Genomic DNA, 24,557 nt, shown 5'->3' on the forward strand with positions numbered 1-24,557 from the left:
TTTTTGCTCTTCTCCAATGGAAGAATGCTTAAATATAAAAGCCAGCTCAATTAGGGAGAGCAAATTGGAGCCAGACGAACAAACATGTATGTGTCCAATGTTCTGAAGTTTAATATGACACTTAAGACAATTACCAACATCTCAAATAAGCAAAGAAAACATTATTGTATTTACAACCTGTTTTCCTCCTGGGGAAGTTAAAGTAGAAATCTCTCTCTTAGGAGGAAGAAGAGTTAATATGATGCCTCCTTCCAGGATTAAATGTTCTCCTTCTGCCACTCATAATCCTGTGACAGTAGATGTGGGAGGGGGGAAAAAAAAAGATGTGGCAAACTAGAGCTGAATCGCCCCCAAAATGCCTGAAGTATCGTGTTCCAAAGCTGAGAGAATCACTGCTGCCTTGGGCAAACTGCCTGGCTGCCAGTGCAGCCCCAAATGACCATAAATAAAGCTTTAATTACATTAATTAGAGAAAGTGCTTTCTGCAGAGCATCTCTGCATTTGGGGGCCCTGTCTCAGCTCTGGAGCCAGGACCCTCTCCATGGGCTCATCCACTCCCAGACATCTCATCCCCTCACTGCTTATAATACAGCACCTAATTGTGCTTCAGTGTGTCCTTGACTCATTTCTTCTCCAAGCCCCTCTCTCATTGTTGATAACAGGCATCATCCACTGCTATTCTATCCTCTAACTTGGCCGAGCAGGGTAATAATGTCCACACAGTGACTATAGAGCACAGCCTGCGGACTGGAGGTTGATCTGCCACCTGATTTCTCATGGAATTGCCCAGCTACTGATATGTGAAGTGATATCTGTAACTGCTGTTCAAGTATCAGATGCTCTAATAACCATCAATCAAACACCTAGGCATCTGGCAACTATTAATATACTCACAACATCGCCAGCAGTCAGACGCAGTGTTTTGACTCTCACTCTAGACAGAAACCATGATAACAAATTGACTAAAGGTAGTATCAAGAAGCAATAGTGTCCTGATGGCAGCTGAGGCATTTTGGGCTGCAGCCACCCCTACAGTACATGCTATTTCCTGGGCTTAAGCTAACTGAAGTTGGTTCCTGGAGGTGTCATCAAAAACCCTGGACAGACTTGTGAAGACAGTGGGAGAAGACGATGGTATGAACTGAGAGAGTACCACTGAAACATATACACTACCATATTTAAAATAGATACCCTGTGGGAATTTGCTGTACAACACCGGGAGCTCAAACTTGGTGCTCTGTGACAACCTGGAAGAGTGGAATGGGGTGAAAGGTGGAAGGGAGGTTCAAGAGGGAGGGGACATATGTATACCTATGGCTTATTCATGTTGATGTATGGCAGAAACCAACATAACATTGTAAAGCAATTATCTTCCAATTAAAATTTAACTAATTTAAAAATAAAACCCTGTACAGCAATCGTCCCCAATCTTTTTGGCACCAGGCGCTGGTTTCATGGAAAACAATTTTTCCAAGGACCAAGGGGAGAAGGGAGAGTTTCAGGATGATTCAAGGGCATTTATTATGTTGCTGCTGGTCTGACAGGAGGCAGAACTGTAATACGAGTGATGAGGAGCAGCTGTAACTACAGATGAAGTTTCACTCATTAGCCCAGCACTCACCTCCTGCTGTGCAGTCCACTTCCTGGTTTGGGACCCCTGCCGTACAGGAAGGGACCTGGCACCCCCTAAAGCAGAGGCTCCCCAAATCCAAGCTGCAGTAAGTGCCAAGCTGTCTGCTCCCCAGTTGCAGTTTTGAAATAGCTTTCCAGGTCTCACGCTAGAGATTCTGACGCAGTGTTTCTGGAGAGGGGCCTAAGAATCTAGTAGATGGTATAGTTCTCTTAAACACCCCACAAGGTTCCCATGTGCAACTGGGTTGAAAAACATCCTCAGATCACCCTTTATAACCCCTGCTGAGATTCTGATCAGACCCAGTGTTGGTCAAAATGGTTGCCAATGGTCTAGAAATCACAAATACTGATGGAAGGATGTCATCTCTCTTAGGAATCTTCGGTCAGAAAAAGGTGTGCAAATCACTGCTAACATTCCAGCCTTCTCATTTTACAAATAGGATTTCTGATCTAAAACCTATTTCTCTCCAATTCCTCCAACCAGCCTTCTTCTTATCTGTAAATGGTAACAAACTCACCCATTAGTTAAAAAAAAAAAAGTCAGGGGACAAGCCTGGTGGTCCAAGGGTTAAGACTCTGCCTTCCAAAGCAGGAGGCGTAGCTGTGATCCCTGGTCAGAGAAATAAAGTCCCACAAGCCATGGGTAAGGCCAAAAATTAAAAAAAAAAAAAAAATAGAGTCAGCAAACTTGGAAATCATCCTTAAGTCGGTGGTTATCAGGCTTGTTCCTGTCAGAGTCCAGGGACAGTTTTCCCCAGATGTCTCCAGAGCACTTTCCTCTGTATCACCATCACTCTGGCAGCGAAACAGCAGTTACAGTTCCAGTTCCAGGCTTTAACTCTGCACACAACAAGTGAGGAGAAGACTTCTCTCATTTTGCCCTGGCACAAATGGGTGCATTCCCTGGGACCACTAGGTCTCCAGGTACAAGCTTATAAATTGGCTTTGGATCAGCGTTAGTTGCTTAGTCATGTCTGACTCTTTGTGACCCCATGGACTGTAGCCCATGAAGCTCCTCTGTCCATGGAATTCTCCAGGCAAGAATATTGGGGCGGAGAGCCATTCCCTTCTCCAGGGACCAGATTCCTGGACAAATCCTAGAGCTGCAGAGGAGACCAGTCTTCTGTAGCACATGGGCTGAGCGGCAGAGGGAGCTTAAGAGAATTATAAGATTTGATTAGGAAAAGAGAGCTGGAGAATCTACTTCACAACCCAATCTAAAGTTTCCTCCTTTTACTCCCTCATAGCACCATAGTCTTTGCCTTCATAGACTCTATCACCTTCGAAATTGGACACTTGTGGACATGTACTGGCACCCCACTCCAGTACTCTTGCCTGGAAAATCCATGGAAGGAGGAGCCTGGTAGGCTGTAGTCCATGGGGTCACTAAGAGTAGGACACGATTGAGCGACTTCACTTTCACTTTTCACTTTCATGCATTGGAGAAGCAAATGGCAACCCACTCCAGTGTTCTTGCCTGGAGAATCCCAGGGACAGGGAAGCCTGGTGGGCTGCCATCTATGGTGTCGCACAGAGTCGGACACCACTGAAGCGACTTAGCAGTAGCAGCAGCAGCAGCTAACATTTACAGAGTACTTTGAGGTGGCACTGTTCTAAACAGTTTTTATCAATGGACTCATTTAACTTTCACAACAATGCTACGCTTTCCATATTACAGATGAGGAGACCAAGATAGAGAGAGAGGCAGGAACTTCCCCAGAGCATGGAGCCCAATGACGGTAGAGCTTTGAGTCGCAGTGATCAGACTCCAGAGGCCAGGCACTCAGCTACTACAATGTGCTATTCTCTTTATTCACAGTTTTGTCTGACTCCTCCACAAAACTCTAAGAAACATGAAGCAGGGAATGTGTTTATTTTATATAGATCAGTCTCAATGGAATGCCAGGCACACAAGAAACATTCAATTCCCCTGATAACTGAACAAATGAATAGATGTTGAGAGAAGTAAGTGAATGGGGTGATGGACAAAAGAACAAGTGGTAAAGCCATGATCCAGATTAACAGAGGGCTTCCTTCGTGGCTCAGATGGTAAAGAATCTGCCTACAATGCAGGAGACCTGGGTTCGATCCTTGGGTTGGGAAGATCCTCTGGAGAAAGGAATGGCAACCCACCCTAGTATTCTTGCCTGGAGAATTCCATGGACAGAGGAGCCTGGCAGGCTACAGTCCATGGGGTCACAAAGAGTCGGACATGACTGAGTGACTAACACTAACTAACTAGATTAACAGAGTGTTCGTGTTACATGATTAATCACAGAAGAGTGGAGCCCAGAGCTTTAATTTCCTGGGTCCAGTCTGCCTTCTCTAGTTGAAGGTCTGTTATCTCTGTTCCACATGGTCACACCGACAGAGTCAATAATCTTTTCTTCTTTGCAAAGTCACCAAACAGCAAATGAAAACTCCAGTAGGAGACAGTCACTTCTTTTGAGAGAGATCATATGTGAACATGTCCAAAATAGAGAATGATTTGAGTAAAGGATGGGATTTTCCCCACGTTTAGCCTACCTGCATTAGACAAACACTTTGTTCATTAAGAGTAAGACCTCTGAACTGAAAACATACACAAAGTCCTTTGTAGTATCAGCTACTGAGGACATTTCAACATTTTTTTAAGTCAATAATTTTAGTAAGCTATTCAAAGTCTCCACTTGATTTAGGGATATCTGAGTATCTGCAGACCATTTGTTTTAACTCCTTTTCATGGTGACAGCATGACATTTAAAAATAATTCATCTGGAAAATGTAAACAGATAAGAAAAAATTACAGGGCATACACATGTCAGTTCCCACTGTCAATGTCTGGAAATGATTCCACTCTCAAAAAAAAAAAAAAAATCACTGTCTGATCACAGCAAACAAGGTCTCCAGAGAAACAATAAATTGGAACAACCACATCCACACAGAAGCTATCCATCTTCCTGGTTCCTAAGTAAATAGGGGTAATGTGAGCAGGGTAAAAGGAATCCACTGCCAACAAGCACCAGCCTTCAAGCTTAGTATGTACATTACAGCCTCTCCTTCCTCAGAATAGGCTTGTGAGTTTTTCTTCCACTCTGGGAGCAAAGAAAAACAACATGCTTAATAGGCAAACCTGCTATTAAACTATTTACATGTTTGCCTTTTGCCATAATAAGCAGCTACATGTGCTATCTTGAAAAAAAGGCACCATCAGCAACTTCCCTGGTGGTCCAGGGGTTAAGACACTGCACTTCCACTGCTGCTGCTGCTGCTGCTAAGTTACTTCAGTCATGTCCGACTCTGTGCAACCCCATAGACGGCAGCCCACCAGGCTCCCCTGTCCCTGGGATTCTCCAGGCAAGAACACTGGAGTGGGTTGCCATTTGCTTCTCCAATGCATGAAAGTGAAAAGTGAAAGGGAAGTTGCTCTGCTGTGTTCGACTCTTAGTGACCCCATGGACTGCAGCCTACCAGGCTCCTTTGTCCATAGGATTTTCTAGGCAAGAGTACTGGAGTGGGGTGCCATCGCCTTCTCCGACTTCCACTGCAGGGGGCATGGTTTCAACCCCTGGTCAGGGAACTAAGATCCCCCAGCTAAAAGAATAGAAACAGAAAAGAAAAATGCACCATCAGCAATACCTATGTCTTCAAGCCAAGCCTACTAATAAAGAGTTGGCTTTCAAAGATCATCTCCATCACTTAAAAAAAGGGAAACGACAAAACAGAGATGCTCATTCAGTAAATACACAGGGCTCCATCAATGAAGCAGAGGCATCTCCTACCCCACACAAGGGACCAAACGTTAAAAAAAAAGCAGAGATGCTCATGGGTGGACAGATTATGCCTGAAGGCAAAGAAGGAATGAGGAAGAGAAGAGATGGGCATCTCTATAAAGGTAAATAACTTTGGCACTTTTAATTTTTCCTGGAAAAATAAGATCATCTTTCCTTGTGTCATTTTTTTCTTTCTTTAAAGTTGACCCCCAATCCATGGAGATACGGCTGCCAAGCATGAATACTACCTTATGTGTAGCTTGGTACATGCCTCAGTAGCCACTGAAAACTAAAGCTAACCTATCAATGGCTCGTATTACAAACATTAGATAAAAAGAATACAAAGGAAGTAAACAGACAGACAAGCCAAAACCACTCTGTCACAAGGACATGTTATTTAAGCAAATAAAAAATCCAGAATACAAATCATACATTTTATTATTGGTCAACAGTTCACCGTGGGCATGGGCCATATTTTTTTTCTTTCCCGTCCCTGGTTACCCTGGTGTCTTCTTGTCATTCATTCACTTAACTTTTTTGACTTAAAGAATTTTTTTTTTTGAGACACCTCTTAAGCACTTCCCTGCCCCTTTAAGGATAAGGTTTAAAAGGTCTATTTTAGATTTGGGAGTAAAACACAGAAGCCATTCAAAGTATTTTGAAAATAAATAGCCTTCCAAATGAGACCTTATTTCCATGGAGAAGCCTAAATAACATCTGAACTGAAACTAAAATATATCCAAATCTTGCAAGGGTGTATTCCCAACACCACTCTTGCTGATCATCTTCCAGGTGCCTGAAGGTTTGATTCACGTTATTCAAACATTCACGTTTTCTCACGTTGGCAGCCTCACTAAAATTATTGTGTTTTGATGTGGGAGGGGAAAGGTCCATCTCAAATGAGTTTACAATTTTGTTTTCAGAAACTGCATAATTTTACTTATTTAAAAAATATCTGCTTATTTCAAAAATATCTGCTTAAACCACATTTAATACTATAAGCAGTATGATGTCTTTAAAATTATAAGTATTAATAAGAAAAATAATATTGTGCAACCAATAAAATCAACACTTCTTAAAGTTAAGGAAAAGCAACAAGTATGAGAGCACATGCATGTTACTGCCAGGAGACTTTAAGTTCTCACCAGTGGACTTAAATTCCTTGAGGGTAGGGGCCAATTCTTACTCTGCTTAATTTCAACTTGTTAGCAATAACTTTTACTATAAGACTAGATCCAAGGATCGGAGAAGGCAATGGCACCCCACTCCAGTACTCTCTTGCCTAGAAAATCCCATGGACGGAGGAGCCTGGTAGGCTGCAGTCCATGGGGTTGCTAGGAGTTGGACCCGACTGAGGGACTTCCCTTTCACTTTTCACTTTCATGCATTGGAGAAGGAAATGGCAACCCACTCCACTGTTCTTGCCTGGAGAATCCCAGGGACAGGGGAGCCTGGTGGGCTGCCGTCTCTGGGGTCGCACAGAGTCGGACACGACTGAAGTGACTTAGCAGCAGCAGCAGATCTGAGGATACAACCATGACCAGACAAGATTGCTGTCTCTTTGGAGCTTACATTCTAGAGGTGGTGACAGTATTCAGAGAAAATGTTTTTTAAATTAATATTAAATGTGTGAATGCCAAAAGGAAAACAAATAAAGGGCTGAGATAGAAGTGAAAATTTGAGATATCTACCGACTTTATTAGATAGAGCGCTGTCAGAGGCCAATCTGAGGATGTGTTATTTGCGAGTCAAGCAAAGAACTGAAACCTGAGAATGGCTAAGAATGGAAAGCACACTTGCAGAGACTCTGCAGTGATCTCAGTTGGACTTGGCTAAGGATGACTGAAATGTAGGGAGCATGTGGAGAGGGGCAGTCCAAGAGGAGACTGAGGGGGCAGCCAGGGACGGGGGAGATGAAGGGGCAGAGCCAGGCAGGATGACGTGAGAAGAATTTGGATATTACTCTGAGCACAAAGGAAATCTGGTCTGGTTTGTGCTTCCATTGAAGAAGGGACTGATAAGAGAGCAAGAGTAGAGCAGGGAGAATAGTTGAGAGGAGTCTAATAATCCCAGAAAGACCTGATGAGAATTAGACCCAGGTGGTGGCAGTGGTCTTGGAGAGACATGGACATACTAAAAACCAAGTTTTGGACTTCCCTCGCAGTCCAGTGGTTGGCTCTGGGCTTCCACTGCAGAGGACACAGTTCCATCCCTGTTCAGGGAACTAAGATCCCACATGCCCAGTGCAGCCAAAAATTAAAAAAAAAAAAAAAGTCACTGTTGAAAGCAGAATCAACATGATGACTTCCTTCAATGAGGACTGTCCTTCATGAGGACTGTCCTTGGGAAGTGAAAACTAGGACTCAAATATAATTCCCAGGTTATAAGTATCAGCAACTACATATTCACAAGCAGATGTCAAGTAAGCATGTAAATGCTGAAAGAAGCTGGCACTCTGAGCTATACGGACACATTTAAGGGCCATCAATAAAAAATTTACAAAGTGGGCTTCAGAAAAGGCATGAGGTTCGGAAATCCAGATCGGCTGCTACTGCTGCTTTGCATCCTTAGGAAAATTACTGACTTAGTTTTCTCATCTATTAAATGGAGATAAAAATACCTATTTTTAACAGGATTGCTAGAGAAGGGGTCAGCAAACATTTGCTATAAAAAGCCAGATAATAAAAACCTGGGGCTTGGTGGCCATAGGGTCTCTGTCAAAAACACTCAGTACTGTCACTGCAGAACAAAAGCAGCCATAGACAATAAATATATAAATAGATGAGTTGGGGGGTGGTGGTGGTCACAGAAATTGCGTTTCCAAAAACAAAGGGAAGAGTGTGTCACCCCCCAGTCTAGAGCTGTGGTTGTCAGAGTGTGGTTCTGCACCAGCAGCATCAGTGTCACCGGGGAGTCGTTAAAAATGCAAATTCTGGCCCCACCTCACACTTACTGAATCAGAAACTCTGGGGATGGAGATCCAGCAATCAGCATGAAAATGAATCCTCTAGGTAATGCATGCTTAAGTTTGAGACCCTCCAGTCAAGAAAACAAACATATTTTTATCCTGCTGTTGTGTGAAAACTGTCTACATCTTAACGATGTTGAATTGGTTCACAGTGCTTTTCAGGTCTACTATACCTTCTCCTTTTCTGTCCATTCTATTAATTTTTGAGTTTGATATTGAAACTCCAACTAAAAAAATCTTAATCTGTCTACTTAAAAAAATATTTGTATTATATAGTGGAACTATATGTAACTTGGCTCTGTATTTTCCAAGTTTCCCACTAAATGTGCTATCATACTTTCACAATTTAAAAAATAGAAAATAAAGGGGAAAAAAGTCAAAGATTGAAAAAGAAACTAAATACATATATACTGCTTAGAGCTAATATTATCATGAATATATATCTATTATTTTTTAACATGGTTCCTAGAAGTTTAGAGCATACCTTCCAAAGATAGAATCAAACACTGGATAATTGTGGTGGATCAAGCAAAAGAGAGATAACAAACTCTGTTAAACTACAAGATGGGCTTAAGTAAGAATAGTTGAGAAATTGAAATTTTTGTTTTAAATATACTTTTATTCCAAAGAATTTCAATACTACCTCATATATTAATTAAGCTAGATTTAATTGGTCATGTTCACACTCCAGTTATTAAAATGAACAATATAATTTCAACATATATTCACCCTAACTGTCAACAGAAATGAAAGTTTAATATCAATTAACTTCCAGATTCCACATGTCATATTAGTTATTGGTTAGTGGTATTGGCTAGTTATATTAGTTATTAGTTATTGCTATAACTAACACACTTTTTTAAAGGAATATAGAGAAGGCAATTTTATCAAATGCCATTATTATTTTAACAGAACAATTTGGCCGTTTGAATTGAGGATCAATGGGGGAAGTTAAAATATAAAGGGCTGTCGAAAAATAAAATATAACACCACCCACTTTCATATTGCTTTATCAGTACTATTAGAAGCTAGACAAAAATCTAGTTTTCTGAATTCAGCCTATTGAACCTTCCTCAAATTAGATATAGAATTATGGGTGAATATAGAGGGATCGTGCCTACTACCTATCACCACTAGGCTATGTTCCTGCCAATAGATCTTAGCAAAATTCCATATGAAAACCAAAATAAAATCAGTAAATAATGGCTAATAGCTTTGGAGGGAACCAACAGGAAGTGGTAAGGACCAGACAACCAGATCATCCCTCAGAAGGGGGAAGACTAGCTTCCAAAAGTGGAAAGAAATTCAATCAAACAGGCAGTGCACAATATTAAAGAGTCCAACAGTAGACACTGGGTAGTCTCCAAAGTGGAGGGTGCGGCGCATGCAACACACAGTACTGGGGAATCCCACCAGGTATAAAGCACTTGCGTGCGTACTAAGTTGCTTAAGTCCTGTCCGAGTCTGGCTCCTCTGTCCATGGGAGTCTCCAGGCAAGAGACCTTGCCTTGCCTGGAGTGGGTTGCCATGCCCTCCTCCAGGAGGTCTTCCCGACCCAGGAATTGAACCCACATCTCACATCTCCTGCACTGGCAGGCAGGTTGTTTACCACTAGCACCTCTTAGGAAGCCTGGTATTAAGAATATGTTACTGGAAATCTAAGGAACAGAAATACTTGCAGAACCAAGCAGGAAAGCCATCAGTTTAATTTCAGATAAACTCAAGAAAATCCCTCGAGCTGCCTAGCTAATGAGAATTAAATGGCTGAAGTCAGGGCAAGAGGTGAATTGAAAAAACTGGGAGCTGTCTGAGGCCAGAAGATAGATTTGCTTGTTGCTTTGTAAAACCCTAAGCCATAAATGTATCTGTCTACATTGTATAACCTATTATGGAAAATGTGAGTGAAGATACAATTGTGAGATATAAAATATTACTTGATTTGCTCAACCAGAAACACTGTTTGACTTGCAATCTGAAATTGATTTCAAACTACTCAGAAGTTATATAATACTGACAGTACAAAGTTTCGTGTTCTAACTTTGACAATTATAGAAATTCCTGTAAAAATTCTCAAGAGTTCCAAAGTGAGGACTATCCAACTAGTTAAGGGCATCCACAAAATAAAAGATCTGAAGCAGCAAATTTAGGCTTCTATATTTAACCAGGAAGATCCCATTACTAGGAGATCCTCTTTCCAACCCAACCTCTTACAAGAAATAAAATTTGAAAGGGATCAGTAATTTGGAGAAGAATACCTCTGCATCTTTTTTGTAGAGCTGCAAACACCTGTGATAAGATTATCTGAAATTAAACCCACCAAAATTTTAATCTCATACTTTTTTCCCTCTCTGTCATAGGATCATAGATGATTGCAGTCATATGAAATAACACCTGAAAGTTTAAGCCAGGAGTTTTCTGAACTTAACCTTTGGTTGTTAGAATACTTTTAAATATAAATTAAGATGTTAATGTAATTATCTTACTGTTACTTTAAACATGTTCACAAAAATCTAGACATAAACTTTAGACACAGCTCTAGCTTTTAAACAATTTTCAAACCAAAGCCAACTTATAAAATACCCACGAACACAAGTATAAAACCAGTAACAATTACACTAATGAGCTAAATTCAATGTGATGAACGATGTTATTTTCCCAAACGCATGCCTATGGCACTGGCTGGGCACTGGCTGCCACACCATGGGTTCAGCAGGCTGATGTTACTGTGAACCCATGAATGCTGTTTTGAACCACCTTTCCCTACTTGAACTCCTGCAAAACCATATATCAGCCCATCAGATCACTGGGATTAATGTAACCTTAAAATTTACATATTCTTTCCCTTAGGCTCCTCCATCCATGGGACTCTCCAGGCAAGAATACTGGAGTGGGTTGCCATTTCCTTCTCCAGGGGATCTTCCAGACCCAGGGATTGAACCCAGGTCTCCTGCATTGCAGGCAGACTATTTTATAATTTCACACTTTATAATTATATACTTTGATATTACAATACATTTTTATAATTTATACTTTCTACTTTGTTATACTTTACAATATTTATATCCTTTAAGGGTCAATAAAACAAACACATGGTTGTACCCATTCTTAAATACATATCCTAAAGAATCTTTATTCTAAACTAAAGTAGTTATCAGGACTTCCCTGGTGGCTCAGACCATAAAGAATCTGCCTGCAGTGCAGGAGACCCAGGTTCAATTCCTGGGTTGGAAAGATCCCCTGGAGAAGGAAATGGCAACCACTCCAGTATTCTTGCTTATAGAATTCTAAGGACAGAGCCTGGTGGGCTACACTCCTGCTACCGCTACTGCTAAGTCGCTTCCAGCGTATCCGACTCTGTGCGACCCCACAGACAGCCTCCTAATGGGGTCGCAAAGAGTAGTACATGAATGAGCAACTAACACTTCAGGTCAAAGTAGTTACAGGGTTGCAAACAAGACTCTCACAGTTTACTTCCCTGCCACTCTTAAAGACACAATGTAAAAGACTAGACTTCAGCTTCACCAGTCTAACAAATCACACAACTTTTCACTTTCCATTAAAACAAAAATACACACTGGCAAAACTATATCCAAGCATGCATTTAGCATTTCATTATTATTTTACAAATTTAATGAAAACATTTAAATGTGGAGATTTTTAATTAAAAAGTGGTGGGGAGGGATGGACAAACTCTGCATGATCTCACTTATACATGGAATTTAAAAAGTCAGACTCATAAATGCAGAGAGTAAAATAGTGGTTATCAGAGGCTGGGGGATGGGAGACATGGGGAGATGTTGGTCAAAGGAAACAAACTTCAATTATGCAGGATGAGAAAGTTCTGAATATCTAATAGAGAGAATGGTGACTATAGTTAATAATATTATATTGTAGACTTGAAATTTGCCAAAAGAGTAGATCTTAAGTTTTCTCACCATACACACACAGAGAAAACAATACCTATCTGAGTTGATGGATATGTTAACTAGCTTGACGTGGTAATCCTTCCATTTTATATGTATATCAAAACACTACATTATACCTTTAAATATGTACAATTTTTGATGGTAAAGAATCTGCCTCCAATGCAGAAGACCCAGTTTGATCTCTGGGTCTGGAAGATCCCCTAGTGAAGGGAATGGCAACCCACTCACTGCAGTATTCTTGCATGGAGAATTCCATGGACAGAGAAGCCAGGCAGGCTACAGTCCATGGGGTTACAAAGAGTCAGACACAACTAAGCGACTAACACACTTTCACTTTTGCTTGTTAATTATACTTCAATAAAACTAGAAAACAAAATAAAATAAAACAACTATATATTTTTTAAAATGGGGGAAAAGTGATAGCATAAAGTTTCCTATCACTAACAACTAAAATCAGATTTTTAGAGTAGCAGATAAGAGAACTATTCACACAGACTGAAAACTGCTTCTACCATTACAAGCTTTGTGTCTTTAGGGAAATATTTAAACTTTCTTTAGCTCAGTTTTCTCATCTGTAAAATGGGAGGGAGACTGATACATACTTTACACTGTTATTGTGAAGATAAAATGTGATAGCCTAGGACAAGCACTAAGGGCAGTAATATCATCCAGCAAGAGCTCAACAAAGGTTAGCTTTTAAGCATTAAAAAGCTATTTAGACAGACATACTATGGTGTATGTTAGTAATCACATTACACCCTTAAAGTAGCAAGCCAATGGCATGCTTAGTTGATGCCTCCCAATGAATTACTAAATTTGTGTTAATATTTTATATAGACCATAATTCAAGCAAAATCCTTTATCTGGTCAATAATTCTGAATGTACTAAAAATTAGTTTATAATTGATCTGTCCCTCATTTTACAGGGGGATATATCTAAGTAAAAACACGGCATGCAGTGGTGCATACTAAGTTGCTTCAGTCGTGTCCAACTCTGTGCGACTGCATGGACTCTAGCCCACCAGGCTCCTCTGTCCATGGGGATTCTCCGGGCAAGAATACTGGAGTGGGTTGCCATGCCCTTCCCCAGGGGATCTTCCCAACCCAGGGATTGAACCTGTGTCTCCTACATTGGGCTGGCGGGTTCTTTACCACTAGCGCCACCTGGGAAGCCACCACAACATGGCAACACAGCCCAAAAGAAATGGGCGTCTAAAATCACTATCTAGATGATTTTAACAAAACAAACAAAAGCCGTGAGATTTAAAAAGGACAAAGGAGGAGGAGGAGGAAGGAGAAGGAGAGAAAAGTTTGCAATAATCACTCAGAGTAGTCATAATCTTTTTCACCAAACTGTCAATTCTGTTTCTTCTTGCCTGATTTTTTTTTTCTTACTAGACAGTATATTACACATACTGATGTTTTACATGTTAGTTCTGCAGATTCAAATAGATAAAGCTTTGGTTTTTACAAAAATTTATCATAATTAAACATTAGAATATATTCCTTATAAATTGATTATGCCATCTGAAGAACCTAAAACTTTGGCTTGAAAGGTAATGTTTTCAGTAAACATATGGCTAGTCTCAGCATGTCTGGCAGAATAATGTCTATCTAGAAATGGCAACCCACTCCAGTGTTCTTGCCTGGAGAATCCCAGGGATGGGGGAGCCTGGTGGGCTGCCGTCCATGGGGTCACACAGAGTCAGACACGACTGAAGTGACTTAGCAGCAGCAGCAGCAAAGAAAAATATGCAAAGCTATTAAGCTATAAAATGAAGAGTTTCTTAAAAATCTTCTGTAGATATTATTCCTCTCCACACTCACCCTGAACTTGCAAGTTTGAGAATAGCTGCAAAAATAACCAAGAGAATAGAAAGGATTATATACCCAACCAGATGAACAGAATCACTGAGGGCAGTGGGTCTCAAACCGTGGTCCCCAGACCAGAGTCTGGACATCATCAGAGAACTTGATAACATCAGAAACTGAGGCTGAGGGCCACCGTCTGTTCGAACAAGCTCACCAGGTGATTCTGACACACACTCAAGTTTGAGAACCTCTGGTTTATGATAAACAAGCCTTGATACCAAACACCACCATCTTCACTATAACATGCCATTCACAAGTGGGAGTCTCTGGGTATACATTTTTACCTTTCCCCTAGATATGGTAGTCACAATCCTACCACAAAGCCAAGGCAGATTAGATCCACCTCAGATTAGAAAGGGAGAGAACAACAAAAGTGACTAGAGCAAACACGAGGGAAGAAATCTACCTGTCTAGAATAGCACAAAGTACTTGGAAAGTATAGAGAGAGATGTGAAAATTTCAAGATTTCTATTTCTTTGGTTTCCTTGCTTATATATTCCCAGAGCCACTGATCCTCAACTCTGACAACAATAAAAATGATCTTTTGAAAATATATGGGTAAAAATTGGTTATGTGAGCAAAGTTCAGAAAATACTAAATATTTTAAAAGAAGCAACAAACCCACAGGCTTAGAGAACTTAGAGTTGAAAATAAACCATGTCGAGTTCACTTTTTAATTTTAAGAACACAATTTGTAAAATCTCTTTGAAAGTACATTCTTGTGAGCTTCAAGGAATATATACACAAATGAAATCAATGAAAATTACAGCAATCATGTTTTTGTGTTTTAAATGACTACTCATTCTATAATCTGAAACACATGCTATTGAGTCTCATGCAAATGATAACACATGTAATCTCTAACAAGTGTCATGATGCTGCTAAGTCACTTCAGTCGTGTCCAACTCTGTGTGACCCCATAGACCACAGCCCACCAGGCTCCCCTGTCCCTGGGATTCTCCAGACAAGAACAACTGGAGTGGGTTGCCATTTCCCTCTTCAGTGCATGAAAGTGAAAAGTGAAAGTGAAGTCGCTTCTTTGCGACCCCATGGACTGCAGCCCACCAGGCTCCTTCGCCCATGGGATTTTCCAGGCAAGAGTATTAAACACCAACAATTCTTATTTATAATATAAAAAATATATATAACATAAAACAAGTTCTGCTTTTTCATGGGGGAAATGGAGATAATGCTAAATATGTAGTATTTTCTGAATGCTACATTCAGGCTCTTTCTGAAAGTAGATAAAGGCAAGTACTTTGAAGAATATTAGTGACCTTCCAAGATTTTAGGTATAGAATCAGAGATTCTTGGTTTCTCCAACCAGTTTTAAGTCTAAGACTCAATTTATGCCAGTGCAACTGTTTTTTAAGTTATGCAGAGTTAAGCACTTTTCAAATACCCAACCTTGGCTGATGCATGCTGACTGACATTCCTCCCATACAAGACTACACAGGCTTGAATAAATGGGAAGCAATCTGTATTGGCATATATTTGAACTGGAACTAGTTCACTTGCTCCCAACCCACACCTCTCTTTGCACCTGGGAGAAATAGCTCTGCATCAGAGCATTATGGCAGAGCACTCCTCCAGGCTAAGGTTTAGCATCCTTAGGCTAACTCTTACCCACCAGGAAGGTGTGGAGCCAGAGGGCACATCACTTTGGCAACTCCCCACAATAGACCGAAGCGACTCGCATACACACAGCACTCCCATCTTTGAGGTCACCCTCAAAAAGAGATCCACCCCCAAAAAGATGTGTGAGTAGATATGCTGCAAAACATCATCATTTTATATACAGAAACCATATCCTCCATTTCCGTGACTTGGCAGAAACACAAACTTTTCCATTTATTTATGGTCATCTATGTTCCTGTTTGCCCTAAACAATCCAGTTTTATAGTTGTTATGCCAGTGTAAGTTTAACGACACCTCCTTTCTCATAAAATTGTCCTACATTAAACAATAAGTTATATGGGCATCCAACAGACAGGTCTGTTTCAGAAAAGGGACGGGCAAGAAAGACAAAGCAGAGGCTAGTTTACTTGGGGATGTTTGCAGGACTTCTGCTCCAGGCTACCTTCTATATTTTGTTCAGGGACTGTAGAAAATACTTAGGAGATTTAGCCATAATCTTAAAGTCCAGCTAAATAATTCTCTGGGGCTTCCTGATGGCTTAGTGGTAAAGAATTTGCCTGTCAATGCAGGAGATGCAGGTTCAATCCCTGGGTTGGGAAGATCCCCTGGAGAAAGAAATGGCAACCCACTACAGTAGTCTTGCCTGGTAAATCCCATGGACAGAGAAGCCTGGCAAGCTACAGTCCACGGGCTCGCAAAAGAGTCAGATATGATTTAGCGACTAAACAAGAACAAATAAGTCTCTACTTCAAATGTAGAATTCAGTGGCAAAGCAAACAGCAAATTTTCTTCCTTCTCATTTCATAGGTGCTCAGAAAAATCCAGAGATTCTACGCTATATGAGGTATACTGCTGGATGGAAATAATGTGATGAATTCATCCTCAAACAAGTTCAACTGTGGAATCATCACTACTGGGAGTCTGACTTATAAATTCTGCCTTCCAAATCATTCTAACTCTCCTCACTATTTCAAAAGGAAATGTGACAAAGAGCACACAGTATCTAATGACTGCACTTGGCCACTCAGCAAATATTTATGCACAAGATCAAAAGTGGCCGCCCTTAGATCTCTGAAGCCAAACTTCAGATGTGTTTTGTTTAGCCCAGATAGGATTCTTAAATGTTTAAAATACTTGCTAATACTTTAAAATGTGGACTCATATGTAAAAATCCAAATTTCCATTTTCTCTTGAGAAATCAGAAGTTTGGTCAACACTGAGCTTATATTCTGTTAATGTAATTTCCATCTGGAGCTGAGCAGCACCTTGAGAAAGAACTTCCCTATTCAGTCCTCCATGGACCTCACTCAACCATCCTCCCAGCCATTGAGGTTTGTAACCCTTGATTTATGGCTGGAGATAATTCTTAAGTAGACAACATCTGGCCTTTCAAATTAATGATCCTCTGCCAGGGGCTCTCTAGGTTTGGAGCAAATAGTAATCTACATCTTTAGATCAAAGACTCAACTAGGAAATGACAATAAACAGGAAAAATTTGTTTCTTCTTTCATCAAAAAGCCATTTGGCTTCCACTGCTCCTACATAGCAGGTACATAAGCTTACACATGCTATTATTTGTAATGTGACAGCACATTTAGCCTCTCAAATCTAAATACAAAAAGGAAGGTAAATAAAATGGGATATTTTAAATGAACTTCAATGAGTCCAGGGAAAACTCAACAGCTACTGTTGAGAATTTAAGGTGCTATAACCCAGAAACAAACTTTGACCATCAGTGAAATTAGCAATGATGTGTCATGCTTCAGACCTGAAGAAAAGAACCATCAAGAATCTTGAAATATTCCTTAAAGTCCTAGAAAAATGCCACTACTTCCATCTTACTCATAGAACCCAAAAATCTTAAAACAATAAAGATAGTGATAAATACAGTACTACAACAGTAGAAATAAAGAACATGCTGCCCTCCAACTTCAACACAACTGACAGCTAAAAATAAATTTTGAACACATAAGTATGAAATGAAATTCATTTTAATCATGGTTAGGATTCTGAGATCATCTGTAATAAGGTATTTTACCATAATGTAACAGAGGTCCCATACATCAAAATCGCTCTCTTCACACTGGGAGTTCTGAGCATATTAAACTAGCTTACAAAGTAACTGATGGAATCAGAAGATATTGAACTTTTATTTTCTTCAGCTGAACTATAGGCCTTTTGTGGAAAGCTATTAAACAGACAGTCTTTCTGTTACAGATACTGCTGCTGTTGCTGCTAAGTTGCTTGAGTCTGGTCCGACTCTGTGCGACCCCATAGAGGGCAGCCCACCAGGCTCCTCTGTCCCTGGGATTCTCCAGGCAAGAATACTGGAGTGGGTTGCCATTTCCTTCTCTGTTACAGATACTAGATGCTTTAATTTTTGAAAATTCATATATTCTAGTATCATATGAATTTTCAAAGCTTAAAGCCTTACTTATAGAATGTTTTTCTCATCTGACTATTAATTGGCCAGCTGCTAAAGAAACTGGCCACAGAGTACAACTGGGACTTTATTGATTTATATTTAGACATCACTATTTTCCCAAAGAATCTAAAGTACTTTGTCCAAACAAATAAATAACTCAAAAATGACAGCATCTCAGGGACTTTTGATACGGTAAAAAAAAAAAAAAAAAAAACACCTCCTTACACATTTGTTTAAAAAGGGGGGGAGGGGTGCTCTTTTTCAAGACACAACCAAAATGTGGTAAAAACTGTTTAACTATCTCTCTCCAGAAGAAAAAAAGGACTGCGTCCGTTTCTTAAGGAAGTAAAAACGTACTGTTTGGTAACAGGCACCTCGATTTCGTAAACTCTAGAGAAATTATATTAGAAAAGACATTTTTCGCCTCTTCTAAGACACTGATTTTTAAATCACCCAAGTGGGTATTGATTCTGTTTCCAATTAGTGTGTAAAAGACGGCAAAAAGGGAAAAAAAGAAGCAGCAGCAGCCTTTCCGCTCAACATCTAAACGCAGGTTCGTATTTTGCTGACAATCTGACAACGTCTAGTAACTTCTCCCTAAACCGGGCTCTGAAACATCTTCCCACATCGGAGACCTGCAGGTGTTACTGTGACGAAGGTGTAACCATCAAGGGGCTAAGGTACAGGACTCGACCAAGACCCAGGGTGAGTGCGGGGGCCTTTAGGAACCCAACCCTCTCCCGCGTACACTCACACACACACCTGCACGCACTCACACACTCGACCAAGGCCGGGCATGCCGTCTCTCCAGTCACACCCCAAGACGTCGGGATCCTGCCAGGACCTGCGCTGCTCCCCGCATCGTCCTAGCTCCTCCGCCGTCTCGAAGCCACTCAGCCTCCCTCTCTCGTCCTCGTTCCTGCGGGTCACCTGCTCCCGCTGCCCCATCCGCACCCAAAAGCCAGCTCCCGGACTCGGGGTCCGAGGAGCGGGACCAGCTGCGCTCAAGTGCGCCACGTGGAGGGCGCGCGCCAGCAGCGGGGCCCGAGCCTGTCCTTAACGTGGGGTACCGGCGCCCGCTGCCCCGCCACTCCCCCCGGGTGTGTCGGACCCTCCCCGGGGCCTCGGAGCCGCGCGGTCTTGCCTGATTGGGGTCTGCAGCGCGGAAAACGTGGCAGGCCATCTGCGACTCCGGGTCGTCGGGCTGCGCCTTGATCAGGTAAGCAAAGTAGGTGAGGTCCTGGCTGTTGTGGATGAAGCGCGAGATGTGCTGCGCCTTGTGCTCGAAGATGAACACGGCCGGGTTGGGCTGCGCCGCCGTCGGGCCGGAGCCCCCAGTGGCCCCGACGCCCGGCGCGGGGACGCAGCGCAGGAAGGGCGCGCTGAGCACCAGCAGCACCTCGCGGGCCGCCGGCGCCCCGCAGCCGCCCGCCTCGGGCTTCTGGCTGCGCCGGCGGATCTCGGCCATGAGCCAGGGCAGCATGGGTAGCGTGGTCCTGCGGTCCAGGCACGACCCCCCTACGTACCACAGCCGGAACCTTTTGTCGTTCGGCTTCCCGGGGCCAGGCTGCGCCGGGGCGCCAGGCTCGGGCTCCAGGGGGTGCGGGAACGGCTCATCCTGAAAGCAGCTGGGGGGCTCCATAACTCACTCCTCCCGAGGAGGGCACGGAGGCGGGGGGAGAGGCCCGCCGCGCCCCCCAGCCCCCCAGTTCTCGCGTTGAAGGCGCCGCCGAAACTGTGCCAACTGCTGCGCCGGGCCGTGCGCCCTACTCGGCGAGACCCCGAACTCCGCGCCCTAGCGGCCCTGCCCCATGCGGCACTTCTCCGGGCGCGGCTCCCGGGCTTTGGCGGCGGGCACCCGGGCAGCGCCGGGCAGCAGGACTGGCTGAAGAGGGCGAGTTAAATCGCCATCCTCCTTCCTCGGGCTCGCGCGCGGGGTCAGACCTCCCGGTTCCTCGTCCGCGGCTCCGCGGGGTCCGAGGGCCCTCGCCGCCCTCTCCGGCGCTGCAGAGCCGCTGCGGCCGCCGCTGGCCGCAGGCGGGCACGGGGAGGCTGGGCGGGGAACCGGCTGTGGGCGGGCGGGAGGGGGTGACTTGGGGCGGAGCTGATTCCTACCAGGGTGACCGGCTGTCACCTGGAAGGTCGGGGCCCCCGGGCTTCGGCGCGATCTGTCCTCCTGGAGAGCCTGCGAGAACTATTTCGGTGGAAAATAACAAAAACGAAACGTGGCCTCGCCGGGGCCGCTCCTCCTCCGGTCGCTGCAGCCCAGCTCGCTGCTCCTCCTCCTACTGTTCCCGTCCCTCCCTCGCTTCTTCCTTCCTTCCAGGCTGGCTGCTTCTTTAATCGGGCTGCCACCCCGCCTCCGGACGGGCGGGCGGGCGGAGAGCGTCGTCTCTGAAAGCTTATCTGAGAAGTCACCTCTTTGCCTCTTTTTCCGGCCGCGGTCCCCGACCGCTCCTCCAACCCGCCCCTCGGGCAGCAGTTCTGCTCCCCAGCGCCGGCCCTGCCCCTACCAACTCGTCCTCTCTCGGGTCGCCGAGATCTTCGTCTTCTTTTGGGCGTCTCTGCTGCCCCCTGGAGAGGGGACCATTCTCAATGGGACCCTAAGACTTTTTTTTTCCTTCAAGTAATCATATTTGCTTGGTTTCAATTCCTTCTAAAGTCTACATGATTTCTGATTATTTCCTAATAATCTCAAAAAAACACTCATGTTTTAAATCACGAAATTATGATGATTTTTTTTTCCGTTTCAAAAGAAATTTATTTATGATTCTTTTATTAACACACAGGGGCTTTGGTCATCTGAACAAAGAATATTTTTTTTTAAAGGAAGGTTTTTTAGGTCTTTGTTTTTCAAAGGAAATGAACACTTGTTACACCTTTGATTTTGACCTCAAGCCCTAATCAGATCTACTACCCTGGTGACCTAGAAGGAACTTTGTTGGCTCTGATACGCTTTCCCCTTTCTTAAGGCTCTTGGTAGATTCTCTCTTTGATGCTATTCTCTTAACGTCTCTATTGTGTTGAGAATATTACATAAGTAAAGTGTACTCCATCATTCCCTGTTCAAACTGCTTTGTCCTTTAGGGTCAGCGTTGCCTTAGTCACTCAGTTGCATCCGACTCTTCCCAAACCCAACAGTAGCCCGCCTGGTTCCTCTATCCATGGGGATTCTTCAGGCAAGAAGAATGAAGTGGGTTGCTATGTCCTCCTCCAGGGAATCTTCCCAACCCAGGGATCGAATGTAGGTCTCCTGTATTGTAGGCAGATTCTTTACTGCCTGAGCCACCAAGGAAGGAGCTAAGAGAGGGTTATTGTAAGATTATATCTTTGCTGCCTCCTCAACCTACTTCCCCTCACTCAAAATGCTTAAATATTATTACCCCATATCTGTTTGGAATGGGTTGTCTAAATAAACACACGTGACAGGTTATACAGTGTGCACAAGACAATATGCCACAAAACATTGCTCTCTTCCTTTCTCTCACAGAGGTATTCAAGTTCCAAACTATATTCCCTCCATGTTCCATGTCCATCTGTCTTTTGGTTTTTTCCAGTCTTATCCAAAGCAGTCTCGTTCCTACATTCTTCACCCACTACCTCCACGTAGTGCCTTCCACTGCACCTCTGAAGTTGGAAGATTGTGATCCCAAGTCTTCAAAATTCCAGAAAACAATCTGGTCACATGGTAACAGCAAAATACAAGGCCTTGCCCAACATTTCAAAACACTGCAAACTTACAAAAATAAACTAGAAAAAGTTTTGATTAAGTCCTATTTCCCTTGTGAGAGCATTTTCCAAACAAAAGTTATTTTTTATGAACCAAACACATTTGACAATCTACACCCATATCAAGGTCACCAATCACTGACCCTAGGGGAGACTGTGCTTGTGTTTAGTCGCTCAGTCCTGACCAACTCTTTGGGACCCAGTGGACTGTAGCCTGCCAGGCTCCTCTGTCCATGGAATTTTCCAGGCAAGAATACTGGGGTGGGTTACTCCAGGGGATCTTTCCAACCCAAGGAGGGAACCCAGGTCTCCCACATTGTGGGTGAATTCTTTACCATCTCAGCCACCAGGGGAGCCCAGGGGAGACTGTTACATGAGTGAAAGAAAAATACGTATAAAAACAGAATAGAGAAAATGAGGAGCTGTTTCAGTTTCCTCCAGGTGTCAACCCATTCTTACTAACTGAGTGCAGTCCAACAGCTGTAAACGTCAACCCTCCTTCAGGACAATTTGCTTTTCTCTACCTGCCAGACCCGCTCCACCAACATTCCCTTGGCCTTCTCCTCTCACTTCTGGCACAGCCCACGCTCTCATCACCTTCCCCACTAGGATGCTGAAGGTGATTCAAGACTTTCTCCTCCGAGGTCTCCCCTAACATTTTTATCTGGATGAGTGTATTGTCCATCCAGTGGCTCAGATGGTAAAGAATATGCAGGATACCTGGGTTCAATCCCTGGAGAAGGAAATGGCAACCCACTCCAGTACTCTTGAGAATCCTGTGGACAGAGGAGCCTGGTGGGCTACAGTCCATGGGATTGCAAAGAGTTGGACGTGACTGAGCCACTAACATGCACACTTTATTGTTCATCTTGCAGCTTCCCAGGGGGCTCAGACAGTAAAGAATCTGCCTGCAATGCAGGAGACCCAGGTTTGATCCACCAGAGCTTGGTTCTGGTCTTCAGATATGCTCTCACATGCTTTCAGGTGAAAGCCGTGACATCCTCCAGCAGCCTGTTGATGACAAAGCAGAAAATGCTCCGAATCTTCCTATAGGGCCAGCACTGCCACTTCCACCCATGCTTCTACCTAGCCCATGTCCAAGGTGAACATAGTTCCTGCCTCCTCTTCAGAACTGCACCCCCCACCTGCCCTAGGATGGCTGATCAACAGTCACTGCTCAAGTCAAAGCCACCTGCACTACTTGTCAATAGTATTTTAGAATTATCTTTTTAAAAATCTCCCTCTACTTATTTTGCTTTACAACTTCTCTGAAAGGAAACAGAGTTGCATGCAAACTGCATGCAAACACAGTCACAATAAAGTATTTTTAACTCCAATTTCACTTTAAGATGTAACATGGTAAGACAAACATGCATCTTCGTAGCTTTTAGTGCAGCCGATTTCTTAAAATATGGAAAAGTTCCATTTTATTCACTGTATCTACCCAGTTCAGAGCTGGTACAGAGATTTCTCACCCTTTTATATGCAGTCAATATATTTCCAAGGAACACAAAAAACATTCTAGGGAAAATCTAACCATTCTAATTATTTTTTAAAAAAAGAAGGTTCCTTTTTTTTTTAAGTCTGGCTATCTTTATTTAATTTTTTAATAGAACTTTACTTATTTTAATTGGAGGCTAATTACTTTACAATATTGTATTGGTTTTGCCATACATTGACATGAATCCACCACGGGTGTACATGTGTTCCCCATCCTGAACCCCCCTCCCACCTTCCTCCCCATCCCACCCCTCAGGGTCAACCCAGTGCACCAGCCCCGAGCATCCTGTATCATGCATCGAACCTGGACTGGCAATTTGTTTCACATATGATAATATACATGTTTCAATGCCATTCTCCCAAATCATCCCACCCTCGCCCTCTCCCACAGAGTCCAAAAGACTGTTCTATACATCTGTGTCTCTTTTGCTGTCTTGCATAGAGGGTTATCGTTACCATCTTTCTAAATTCCATATATATGAAGGTTCTTTTTTTAAAGAAAATTGGACTTTTCTTCTTTTCACTCACTGAATTATAATGAAGAGGTAAAAAGTAAACAAAAGAAGTGGGAAAAACACTGAAAGTTCTCAATTTTCTCCAAAGAACTTACAGGAAAAATGAAAATCTAGGTTTCTCTCTCTCATTATTTTTTTCAGTTTAATGGTGTTCTCACTTTCTATAAAGTTCTGGAACTATTTTTATCCTTTATGTAGGATCACAATGATCAATTATTATTCCTATGCTAAATTTCTGGGTGCACCCTGATAGCTCTCATAAATAAAATTTAAGCTCCAAGATAAAGACATTATTAATGGGTTAGATTTACTCAGCTGGTTTACTCACACCACCACGCCTTTGTGCAAAGTAGAACCATGTCTCAAGAAGCAGAGAAAAGTTCTTAGAATGTGATTAAAATGTTCTAGAACCTTATCAGAAACTCTTATACAGATCCATTTCCTAGGCCACATATTTGAGATCTATAAAAGAGAAAGAAAAGAACAGAGATCTGGGGAAAGCACAGAAGTCTTGTGGGTTCTATCAAATCAACAAGCTTGGGAGCTAGGATTGAATTTGGAGCCCTGGCAGGCCATTTCCTACTGGTGAAAGAACACGAT

The 24,557-nt window shown here is 42.7% G+C and overlaps 1 protein-coding gene across 3 annotated transcripts in view; it reads right to left on the reverse strand.

The window, feature by feature from the left end:
* Nucleotides 1-20,527, reverse strand: part of TBC1D4 (TBC1 domain family member 4) — a 214,247-nt gene extending 193,720 nt beyond the window's left edge. For 2 of the 3 annotated variants that reach the window (XM_027973696.3, XM_027973695.3), the window contains exon 1: nt 19,358-20,527. In XM_027973696.3, the coding sequence (XP_027829497.2) occupies nt 19,358-19,855 (498 nt within the window). In that variant the 5' untranslated portion in view covers nt 19,856-20,527. Of the gene's footprint in view, nt 18,949-19,357 lie in introns of those variants that run through there. The other variant, XM_042254947.2, reaches the window with a different exon arrangement.
* Between the last annotated feature and the right edge of the window lie 4,030 nt (nt 20,528-24,557).

Source organism: Ovis aries, chromosome 10 (genome assembly GCF_016772045.2).
Source record: "Ovis aries strain OAR_USU_Benz2616 breed Rambouillet chromosome 10, ARS-UI_Ramb_v3.0, whole genome shotgun sequence".
Lineage (NCBI taxonomy): Eukaryota > Metazoa > Chordata > Mammalia > Artiodactyla > Bovidae > Ovis > Ovis aries.